The 12,283-nt window shown below is 36.0% G+C and overlaps 1 protein-coding gene and 1 long non-coding RNA gene across 11 annotated transcripts in view; one reads left to right on the forward strand and one right to left on the reverse strand.

The window, feature by feature from the left end:
• The window catches only part of LOC127975881 (glutamate receptor-interacting protein 1-like), a 224,930-nt gene that overhangs the window by 210,178 nt on the left and 2,469 nt on the right, over positions 1-12,283 (forward strand). For 5 of the 10 annotated variants that reach the window (XR_008157649.1, XM_052579950.1, XM_052579912.1 and 2 more), the window contains exons 20-25: positions 4,275-4,443; positions 7,085-7,123; positions 7,409-7,520; positions 7,678-7,722; positions 11,640-11,873; positions 11,957-12,103. Coding sequence is in view for 9 of the 10 variants with exons in the window: in XM_052579950.1 (XP_052435910.1) it covers positions 4,275-4,443; positions 7,085-7,123; positions 7,409-7,520; positions 7,678-7,722; positions 11,640-11,873; positions 11,957-12,103 (746 nt within the window). In the remaining variant the exon portion in view is untranslated. The remainder of the gene's footprint in view (positions 1-4,274; positions 4,444-7,084; positions 7,124-7,408; positions 7,521-7,677; positions 7,723-11,639; positions 11,874-11,956; positions 12,104-12,283) is intronic. The other 5 variants (XM_052579923.1, XM_052579981.1, XM_052579966.1 and 2 more) reach the window with 3 other exon arrangements.
• Positions 1-12,283, reverse strand: part of LOC127975931 (uncharacterized) — a 28,826-nt gene that overhangs the window by 9,577 nt on the left and 6,966 nt on the right. The gene's annotated exons all lie outside the window — the stretch shown is intronic.

Consider the following 12,283-nt stretch of genomic DNA (forward strand, 5'->3'; position numbering starts at 1 on the left):
TGCAGGCATTTCAGTTTCTAATTGCAAACAAGATGGAATTTGTTTAAAAGGTTTCTGAGATGGTAAGTGACGAGGAGGTGTCAAAGTTGGTTTCTAGTTAATAAGTTGGAGTAGAAATGATCCCATTCTAACTTGAGGGAAATATTGTCATGATAACTAACTCCCCAATTATGGGTATTTTTGTTATCTACGTAATGACATGAGAGTGAGTAAATAATGACTTTTTTATCCCGGTATGGGTTCCTCACGGCCACCATGGTTACACCACCTGTTCTTTCACATTAGCTACAGCACCAGCAGTGTTGGACCCATTGCATCCTGGGTGTTTGGATGAGTCCCAGCAGGTCTAATGTAGGTTTAATTGAGTTTTCCATTCTCTCTGGACCTGCAGACATGTATTTACTCAAGTAATTATTTGGAGTAATCTGCAGTGGGATACGTTTTGTTTTATTAGGCCAGCTGGTGGTACAGTGCTGGGGCTAATATGGAAAAATGCATTATTTTACTAAGAGGAAAAGGATTCCTAATGAGCGCTGCGATACACATGGCCATTTGGATAACTCTTTAGTAATGTGTTTGAATTGCAGTCAGCTCTCCTGACACTGAGGCCTCCTGGTCAAAAATAATGGCAATCACCACTTGCTCTGTGAATGCCAAGTAGGCACATCACACATTTGAATGTTTCATTCAGAGAAAAGGTTCCTATTCATTTATGAATAATACAAGCATTACTTCCATGCTTACCCAAGTATATGCATATTAGTGAAAATAATTGCTGAAATAACAGTTTGTTTATTGATTTTCAAAGTTTAAATGACTTTTTTTTTTGTGTTAAGATTTGTGTTAAGATTGCAAATTTTCCTTTGTACATCATTTCAGTTTCAGCCATGCTTTAGGGAAATTTTATATATATATATATATATATATATATATATATATATATATATATATATATATATATATATATATATATATATATACACACATTATTTTTCAATGTATACAGTACATTTTCTGCCTTGTGCCAAATGCAAGTAACACTGTGATCTTAATCAAGAGCAACAATGCATTTTGTCAAACAACTTATATTTTTTATTTTTGTTTGCAATAATAATAATAATAATGATATATTTAGTTTTTTTATGTATTTTTGTTTCAATTAATCATTTAGCAATTTTTATAAATGTATTATTATTGTTATTATTATTAAACAGAAAATTTAATTTTGCAATTGTAGTTGAATTTAAATTGAAAACATTTAGTTTTCTTGTAGTAATGATAATTATGAATAAATACATTTTAGTCAAGTTTCTTCAGTTAAATAATTAGGCTATTTAAGTTACATTTAATTTAAATTGAAACAAAAATTGTTTGTTTAATAATGACAAGAATAATGAATACACGAGCACAATTTACTTTTGGAAATGCAAATCTAGGTACAAATATCATTTGAATCGAAATTCTAAAAGTGGAAAAGTCTATCGAAAGTCTATCAGTTAGCAAAACGTGTCCCTAATTTCCATTAATAACTGAATGTCATCAGTCATTTTCAATTTATAGTGATGATTAATTAATCCCAGTGCTGCTGGCATTCATCTCTTTAAAAACCCCTTTTGTCTTGTATGTTATTTTCCATGTCTCTCGCTCTGATGGGGTGGAAGGACACTTTCCGCTCATGTTAACAGGTTCATATGGTTGCTCTCCCACCTCAGGCAGCGCTGCTCTCTTTCTCTCACTGCTCCATACATAAATGAATCTCAGATGGTTGCAGAGATACGGAAGCCATTCACAGAGAGCAGCAATCTGCCCCTTAAATTATGGATGATGTGGACAGAGCATAAATTTAAGATTGCTGGCAAACGATTGGCTCTCATGGGATTCAACTAGTTACAGCTGTATCCAGAGATAAGGCCAAAGCTGACTCTGAACTTGAAACCATATGTCTGACGTCTTATACGATTAATGGTCTACCTGTATGCAATATTCAATCTAATTTTTGTTCTTGCTGAGTAAAACATATTTCTCTCGGACTGAACCTTGGGCCACGAACCTTATTTCAGTTTTCTTTGCACACAAAAAGTATTCTTGTAGCTTCCTAAAATTATGGTTGAGCTACTGATGTCACATGGACTATTTTACTGATGTCCTTACTACATTTCTAGACCTTGATCGCAATAGAACCCTTGTTATCTATGGGAGGGTCAAAGAGCTCTCAGAATGCATCAAAAATATCTTAATTTGAACGAATGAAGAATTAACGAAGGTCTTACAGGTTTGGAACGACTTGAGGTTGAGTAATGAATTACAGAATTTAAATGTTTGAGTGAACTATCCCTTTAATTCTATACTGAAAATCAGTGGACATTAGGGCTGCACGATATTGAGAAAAAATGACATTGCGATATTTTATTTTTCTGCGATATATATTGCGATATGAAATGTAATAAAAAAATTTCTTACAAACAAAAATGGGGTGCTCACAATTACATTCTCATTTTAAATTATTTAAACATCGACACCATCGTGTCAATTGATTAAAATGCGCGAAGGAGAGAGAGCAAGACAGCGGTCGTGTTGTTTGAAGACGGTGAGCGAGTGGCCGGGGCTCGCTCACTCACTCGCGCTCTCTCTCTCGCGCTCTCTCTCTCTCTCTCGCTCCCTCTCGAGCGCACTCTCTCTAGCGCACTCTCTCTAGCGCACTCTCTCTAGCGCACTCTCTCTAGCGCACTCTCTCTAGCGCACTCTCTCTAGCGCGCTCTCTCTCTCTCTGCCCTGTTAAACTGACAGGACTTAAAAACACTAAACTTTCACTCTATGATGCTTAAGCTATGCAATTAATCCGCAAATCACATTCGTCAAGGGCCGGGGAGCAAGTGGCCCATACGGTTAATGGATAACGGATCAACTACGACAACATACATCACACATCCCGCGATGTGACTATCGTGGATTCGTACATCGCGATATCGATGTTTAAACGGCACATCGTGCAGCCCTAGTGGACATGCAGCTAGACGTTTTAACTCCGATTCGAGATGTTGCTGGTTTTGTTTGCCTTTTTTGTGTCTGGCTCCTGCATACTGCTCTCTGCGTAGGAGCAACATCAGTAGCATACAGCTGCACATGCACAGTTTAAAGGGATGTTAATGTCTGAATGTACTTCTTTCCTTGAAAAGGGGACATAACAGTAAAATAGCTATCGAGAGAGTCTAATTGAGGATTCCTCCACCTTCTCAAGCCCTGAGGGGTGAGCAAATCACAAGCAGTTAATCCTTATTGAATAACTGGTGAATCTTAAAACCCTGAGGCCATGCAGTGCTAGGCGGTGGTCACCGAGGGAGAATCAGAGCAAAGCATATGAAATACAATGCTGTGGCTCCTGCAGGAGATGAGTGTGTGAACAACGGCAGCATGTTGTCCTCTGCTCTCCCTATAGTCTTCAGCAGTCTTGAGCCAGATTAATGATGGGAACCTGTGCATCCAGAAGCTCCTGTGGCAGTGTTGTGTGAGAGTGCAGCATAATGCATACCTGCATTCTCTCTTTTGGGAACAGCTTTTTGCATAGATTTCTTTTTTTCTGTCCGTCTCATTCAGGCTTATATTGATTTTTGGATTTTTTCCCTATATCAGCAGGCTAATGTTGTGTGCAGGGTACAAAAGTACTTGCCAAGTGCCAAATACAAGTAACACTGTGACCTTGACAGTTGGCTGGTAATGTCAGCATAAGCAACAGCAATGCATTTTGTTAACTTATTTATAATAATAATTATATTTTAGTTCATCTGAATTTAGCTAAAATATCTCATTAATAATAATAGTAATAATAATAATTTATTCGTTTTGTTTCAACTGAAACATTTAGCAATTTTTTCTAAATTGAATTGTTGGTTTTCTACCCATCAGTTTTATTGTTAATATTATCATCAATAATATTTATTTATTGTAGTTATTAGTTTTGTTTCAATGAAACATGCAGCTATTTTAAATTTAGCCTTATATTAGTATTATTTCAGTGGAATCAAATTTAGCAATTTAATTTCAGTTGAATTTAGCTGTTATGAAAGTTATTATTATTATTACTATTAATTTTACATATTAGTTTTGTTTCAATTTAATAATTTAGTTATTTTATCTGAATTTAATTTTGCCTTATTATTATTTGAATTTAGCTATTTTGGTAAAACAGACCACTTTTATATTATTATTATGGCTTATACATTTTATTAAGTAGAAGTAGCAAAACATTAATTTTGGACTCTGCTTGTTTGTTTCAGCTCCCACAGGTTTCCAGGCATCGGGCTACAGTTTCCACAGTCATGAGTGGAGGAATGCCAAGCCCAGCCGGGACAGCCTCTCCCCGGGGAACAGCAGCCGGCAGAGGAACAACATCCTGCCGGACTTTGGACTCGGTGTGGATGAATGGGACAGGCCAAATGCTAGCGGGTACTTCAACATACTACTAGTAAATTATATTAAATAGCTGAAATACACATTCCAGCATATACAACTAATCTTCATTTTGTTATTTTTTTTTATATAGGAATAGTTCACTTGTCATGTCGTTCCAAACCCGTATGCTGCTGTTTTTATTCATGAAACATTTACGGACCTTGACAGTTGTGTTAGACAGTTGTTATCATTGAGTTCTACAAAAATTCTTCTTTAGTTAAGAAAAAAAAAAATACAGGTTTGGAACAACTTGAAAATGATGACAAGTAATGGGTAAATATTGAGAGAGCTTTCAATTTGGGATGAGATATTAAGAATACATTATTTTATGGTTAATGTAATGACTTTAATTCACTGAAAGGATTTTATAAGAGTACACAAACAGATTGAAGCAATGAACTTTGTTGCCATTGCAGACATTATAATTCCAGGTAACACTTTAGAATAAGGTTCCATTAGTTAATGTTAGTTAACTACTTTCGTTAACATGAACTAAGCAAGAACAATCCTTCTACAGCATTTAGTTCATGTTAATTTCAACATTTACTAATGCATTATTTAAATCAAAAGTTGTGCTTGTTAACATTAGTTAATGCACTGTGAATTACCATGAACTAACAATGAATAACTGTATTTTCATTAACTAACATTAACGAAGATGAATAAATACAGTAATAAATGTATTATTCATTGTTTGTTCATGTTAATTAATACATTAACTAATGGAACCTTATTCTAAAGTGTTACCTAATTCCATACAAGTTATTACTGCTTTATTTCCCTAAAAATTAAGGTCTGAAGTATCGATATCCATTGAGACATGGACTAGTTTAGTGCCAGACTCTACAGAAAGGCATCGTGTGAAGTCAATGCTGCTTAACCAAGTCTAAAAAATGTTTCGTTGACTCCTCAAATACAAAAGACAATCTTAGACGAGACCATCAAAACAATTTCTAAGTGAACTGACTTTAAAATTCACATTAAGTGGGTCTTCAGCAACAATTCTTTGTTTTAACTCTCAGTCATTATAACTGATCTGCACGGTACATCTGCAGCACACTGTATTGTCAAACGCGCCGTTACTGGAGCTTTGAGCGATCGTTTCTGGGTTGATTTCACTTTATTCTTTGTTATTCTCATACTGTTGGATATTTGTAATGCAGATTCATTGTGCTGTAGATCAAAGGCATAACAGGCCCCTATGCGCAGTAATGAAGCCAGCAGCTCTTAGGAAGGAAAAAGGCCTTTTTAAAGTATTTAGCTGACAGTAGAGTTATGATCACCCTTTGAGATTTCTTCACAGGATTGTACAGTTCCCATTTAATTGTGACTGTGAGCTGCCTTAAAGTCAACATGAAATCAAAGCTGACCCCATTTACTTACAATCTTCATGCACATACCTGATCTTACTGTGCACAGTTCATCTGTGCATATTGTGCCAATATTTCACAATCCAGTTTAAACCTGATGAATAAAAGCAGGGCTGTAGGAATGAGCTGATAAAGTGGATACACAAATCAGCCTGGCTCATAAATATTAGTTAGCTGGCGGAGCTTTCATCCAGTAGTTGTAGCTGATTGGCTGAAAAGCAGATGAGTGGATACTAACCACATTATGATAACCACTTATCAGTTGAGCATTTATTTAATTAATTATGGATACAACCAAGTTGTTAAAGGAATTGTTGTAGTATTAAGGTTGACACCGATATCCTAATATTATTTATATGCTGTCATGGTATTTATTATTACTTTTTGTTATTATTATTATTATTATAATGTTTTCATTTTAACTTAAGTTCAAGGTTTATTCCTTTTTTATTAGTTTAATTTTTTTCATGTTTCTATTCAGCTTTAATTTTCCTAGTGCTTCAACTTAAAACTTTATTTAAATGTATTTATTTTATATTTGCCTTTAATTTATTTTTTGATTAAATTTAGTACTTAAACTTAAAGCTTTATTTTAAGACAACATTTCTAATTTTTTATATTTCTATTTTATTTCAGCTTAATTTTTATTACCAAAAACAATTTTAATAGTTTTATTTAACGTTAAATCACTGATCGAAGTTTTACACATAACAATATTTAAATCTGGTGATTATTGTCAAATATTTTGGGAGATAATAATTAAGAATAGTAATTTATTATGTTTTAATTTATTCTACTTTTTTAGTAGATGCAATGCCTCTATAAAAACCCACCCTACCCTATTTTTTTTCCACTGCAATATTGAGGTAAAATGGATTCCAAACCATTTCATGTTGACTTTAAAGCACTACAAATTTAACTACAAAAAAAAAAATCATCTGGAAAACATCAGAATAAAATAGCAGAATAAGAGCTTGTTCTACGGAGAAGAAACTACTGCAACTTTAATGCATTCAGTCTTTTCAAATATTGTCAGCATTCTGCAGTCTGTATTTAAATAAGAAAAACTGCATAATGCAAAACTTCCCCAGTCTTCTCCAACACAAATTCCTTTAGCATTTGAGAGTTGTATTACAATGCTTTTCAAATGAACTGTCCTCAAGATGTGTTATATACAAGATTTGAAGTCTAAATCACTGCTGTGTCAGACTGAGTGAACTGGTTTGACGTTTGTGTTATTGATTGAAGCTGATCTCCCATTACAGGGCATCCACGCTGCCCACCGGTTTAATCTCAGACAGCAGGTGAGGTTCAGTGCTGTGCCTGTTTAACCTGCACTGCTTCCCCGAACCAATCCGGCCCTTTCACTTCATAACCCAAAGCCCCACGATCCACCAGGGCATCACCGCCCATCACAGTGTGTCCGACCGCACCGGGTGTGTGTGTATGTGTCTTTCAAGAGCCCCACCATAGCCTGCACGGATCATTGGTCGTCCCTTGCGTTCATCACAGTGACACCTGCCTGCTCATTGGCTGCAGCTGTTGTGACATACCAGGTGGTTAATATGACCCTTTTGTGTTTCAAACAGGTTCACTGTGGGACATGACGGGACTGAGCCGGACCAGGAAGAGAACTTCTGGTCCCAAGCGCTCGAAGACCTGGAGACGTGTGGCCAATCCGGGATCCTGCGAGAACTTGAGGTAGCGCGGGAAGAAAAATGGCGTTTGTTTGTGTTCATTCCCCTCTCCCCACGTTCATCCTCTAGCTCTTTGCATTCATCATCCCCCCAACACAATCTTTTTTTAGTAGCGTGCTGTGCCAACCCTGGTTTTGTGTAACAGCTCCTTCTTTTTCCAGGACAAGGCAGACAGGCTTCTGAATAAGAGAAACCTGGCCATCTTGGTACCCCTTTCCTTTCTTTGGGCTTTCTCTTTGCTTTTAGCGCTGGCACCCAAGTGCTCTCCTCATGCTAATAGCTCAGTGTCTCTTGCTGGGGGGCTGCTTGAAAGGGGGATGGGGCTCACAGACAACCACTACTGGCATCCACTTCAGATCCTACGGGTGCATTCAAAACTAATTATGACACGTGTAAGGTCTAGTTCACCAAGATTCTGTCTTAATTTATTCACTACTGTGTTGTTCCAAACTTGTAAATCATATATGCCTTCACGTTAAAGATAGGTATTTTGAGTAATTTTGTAGTCATGTACTCAGATATTTAAAAAAGATAAGAAAAAAATCTAAATATAAAAAAAGATATTTAAATAAGGTTTACTCAAAAATAAAAATCTGGAAGCTTTTAGGGAATAAATAAAAAAATATTAAAATGAATTATTAAAAGAAAATAAAAAAGAAAAAATATATATTAGTTAATATAACTTTTTATTTATCCTCTTTGGATAGAAATTGCTCCCTTGAGTAAAAATATATAGAAAATAATTTTAATCACTGCAAACTAGGGTTATTTTAGTATTTATTTATGTACTATTATAGTATTTTTATTTATTTATTTATTTTTGTTGCTTTTATTTATATTTTGGTTTTCATTAAAAAAAATTGTAATTTAGTGTGCTTTGGTCGTTTTGTTTAATATTTAGTTTTAATTCGACATTAAGTTTATTTAGACTCACTTTCCACTTTATAAGGTACACCTATTCAATTGCTTGGTGACAATCGCTCACATGGCAGCAACTCAATGCTTTAAGGAATCTAGATGTAAAGATGACTTGCTCAAGTTCAAACCAACATCAGAATGGGGATTTCAGTGACTTTGAAAGTGGAACAGTTGTTGGTGCCAGACTGGCTGGTCTGAGTATTTAAAAATTGCTGATCTAATGGGATTTTCACGCACAACCATCTCTAGGGTTTACAGAGAATGGTCCGAAAAAGAGAAAATATACAGTGAGCGACAGTTCTGTGGACGAAAATTCCTTGTTGATGTCAAAGGTCAGAGGAGAATGGGCAGACTGAAGAGAAATGGTAGAAAGGCAACAGTAATTAAAATAACCACTCGTTACAACCAAGGTATGCAGAATACCATCTCTGAACGCACAACACGTCGAACCCTGAAGCAGATGGGCTACAGCAGCAGAAGACCACACCGGGTGCCACTCCTGTCAGCTAAGAACAGGAAACTGAGGATTTCTACAGCGAAATTCAGATGGTAGTGTCAGAATTTGGCATAAATAACATGAAAGCATGGATCCATCCGGTCTTGTTTCAGTGGTTCAGGCTGGTGGTGGTGTAATGATTTGGGGGATATTTTCTTGGCACACTTTGGGCCCCTTAATACCAATTGAGCATTCTTTAAATGCCACTATCAAGGTGCTAGCAAGGTGTACCTAATAAAGTGGCCAGTGAGTGTAAGTGTATGTGTGTGTATTTATATATATAATTTCCATAAACAAAATTTAAATTAACAATATCAACTCTGCTGGAAAATTAATTCATATATATATATATATATATATATATATATATATATATATATATACACACACACACACACACACACACACACACACACACACAATTAAAATCAAAGTAACCAGTAAATATTACCAGTAATATATTCAAAAGCTAACTTCAACAACCTATGTTTTTCTTTAGAAATAAAATAAAATGAAATGCATTAATACGCACACATTTTTGTATAACACAAATTAAAACAAATTAAACATCTGCGCTCATTCAGATGTCGCCCAAAAAACAGGCTGTTTTTTGGGCTGTTGTCACTAGACTAATGAACAAACTATTTTAAATCACATTGTTATCATTCCACATGTTGTTATAAAAAAAAAAAAAAAACACACTGATATCACACTGGGACACACTGATATCGGTCTGACATTGCAGTTTTCTTCCTACTATAAAGCAGATCCTCATCTAGTGGGATGCTTGATTCTGACAAGAAATTAATATGCCAATAAGAATCGACATAATGCCACATTTGGCTCTGCCTCAAAGTACACGGCAGCATCTCTCATCAGCCTCTACATCATGTATTTGCACACAATGTGTTTAGCTATAAAGGTGAAATTCAGGTGACGGATTCAATACATTTCATAGGTGCAAAGTTCGAATAGTGTTTCTACAGGTCAGCTTGGAGCAAATGAGATTAGATTTGAGAGCTGTGAAGGACGAGACCGTTTCCTCATTCAAAACAATGGCTTCCGATGACTTTAAAGTAATTGGGACTGCTTTTATTATGATTTTGTTGAGCTTGACTCTGCTCTTGCCTAAAATGCCTTTTTATGTAGAAGAACTATGGGTTTGGAACAACATGAGAGTCTCTAAATAATGACAGAATTTGACCAAAAACGTGGATAGAACTGACTAATGATTCAAATAACAGCAAGAATTTCTAGAAAAATGGCTTTAGCCTGCTGTTAATTACATTTTTATTTTATTTTTGTCAGTGTTGTACAGTCGATTATATCTGCTGTCATGTCGCACATTGTTATATCTGCCATGCTTTGTGGCCAGCCTTGAAACGTTTCATGAAAGCAGATTGATTTTCTTGCCTTCGCTTTGTCAGGTACCTTGAGTTAAACGCAGACCACGAGTAGCCGACGGTGCAGAGAAGCTTTTAGTACTTAACGTTAGGGATCGCTTTGAAAGCTCTTCACTTTCCATCCCACTTGTCTGTGGAAACACGATAGAATCAAAAGCTTTTTACACTGAATGTACCCTTTGGCCCTAATTGGATTCGATGAAAGTGTTTGCCTCTGGTTTGTGTCAGTAGAATGTACTATTGAGCTCAAAACGAACTGAAAAACATTGAACGAAATCACACGTTTTCATTTTTTACATGCTGAACTGATTGAATGTGGTGTCAAGGTGCATGATTTACATGTCTGGTCACCAGTTTAATGATTTTTTTTACACTGCTTACCACAAATGCATCGGCTTAGAAGAGTTTCCTCTTTTGTGTGGTCACCTGTCATTAACCTGGAATCCCCATTCCGTGCAGTTTGAGTGAGATTCACACAAACTAGCAAATGACGGTGGATTGAAGAGAACGAAGGCATGTGGGCTCATGCTAAGCATGATGGAACAGCTGCAGCAAGGCTTTTTGTTGTGGAAATATTTCAGTTTTGTGCAGTAGTGTCCTCAGCAAACGCCTAACCAGAACCAGGTTCTTTTTGAAGATCATCTTCAAACGACTTCAAGAAACATCTAAAAAACACCCACCGTTCATAATGTTTGTTTAATCATTGCCATGGCTTGCCATGGTGGAAGTCGGAGCGGTTCAAACCACCCATTAGTGTATAAAAATGCATGTTAGTAAAAGTTTGTGTATCGTTGTCCATCAGCATTTTGCTTCTTGTAACATACTGAACAAAAAAAGTGTAACACAAACTGTTAACAAAATGCTTTGTCATCATCTGTACTAGAATTGACATAATGAGCGTTTATGGTGTCTATGTAACTTCCATACACTATTGTTCAAAAGTTTGGATCGGTAAGATTGTTTTAGATGTTTTTTAATTGATCAAAAATACAATAAAAACAGTAATATTGGGGAATTGCGAAACTTTTTTTCTTTTTTTATATATGTTAATATTTGTTTTCAGGATTCTTTGATGAAAGTTCAAAAGAGCAGCCTTTATTTGATGTAGAAATCTTTTGATCAATTTAATGCGTCCTTGCTAAATAAAAGTAGTAATTTCTAAATCAAAACCTAAACTTTTGAACAGTAGTTTTGAAAACTAAAATGTACTAATAAAGTGTGTTTTCATTGCATTTTGTTCTGTATAACCCTTACAGCACTTATATTTATTGGTACTCAGCTCCGTTACTTATGGTTTTCCTTGTAGGCCACCATTATGTCGGGCAGCTCTTTGAGTCTAAACCATGATCCAGCACCCACCCGAAGCCATCTGGGCCGTCAGGCCAGCTTTCAGGAACGTAGCAGCAACAAACCACAATACTCACAGGCCAACCGCAGCAACACGCTGCCCACTGACGTTGGCAGAAAAGCTTTTTCTGTGAGGAGAGTGAAGCAGGAGATCAAAGACATCATGTCACCCACCCCAGTTGAGCTTCATAAGGTGGGTTCTTTTTTGGTCATTTCTAGATCAGTGGAGTGGTTATACAGCAGGTTTAATGAGTGTAACTATTCCCACATTCATAGGCGAGTCTCGTGAAGGACTCAGACCTTGAGGACTTCGGGTTTAGCGTGTCTGATGGGGTCTTGGAGAAGGGGGTTTATGTAAACAACATCCGTCCAGGCGGCCCTGCAGAAATCGGAGGCCTGAAGCCATACGACAGACTTCTACAGGTGGTTTTATTAAATGTAAATTTTTGTAAAATGTAAAAAAAAAATTTTTTTAACAATACTAGTTCCCTATGAAATGCTATTAAAAATAAATAAATCCCATAAATTCTGTTCTTCCATTTTGATATTTCAAAAAAGGTGTATGTGTAAATGATATGAATTTTCCCTTGCTTTGTGCCACAG

Source organism: Carassius gibelio, chromosome A4 (genome assembly GCF_023724105.1).
Source record: "Carassius gibelio isolate Cgi1373 ecotype wild population from Czech Republic chromosome A4, carGib1.2-hapl.c, whole genome shotgun sequence".
NCBI lineage: Eukaryota > Metazoa > Chordata > Actinopteri > Cypriniformes > Cyprinidae > Carassius > Carassius gibelio.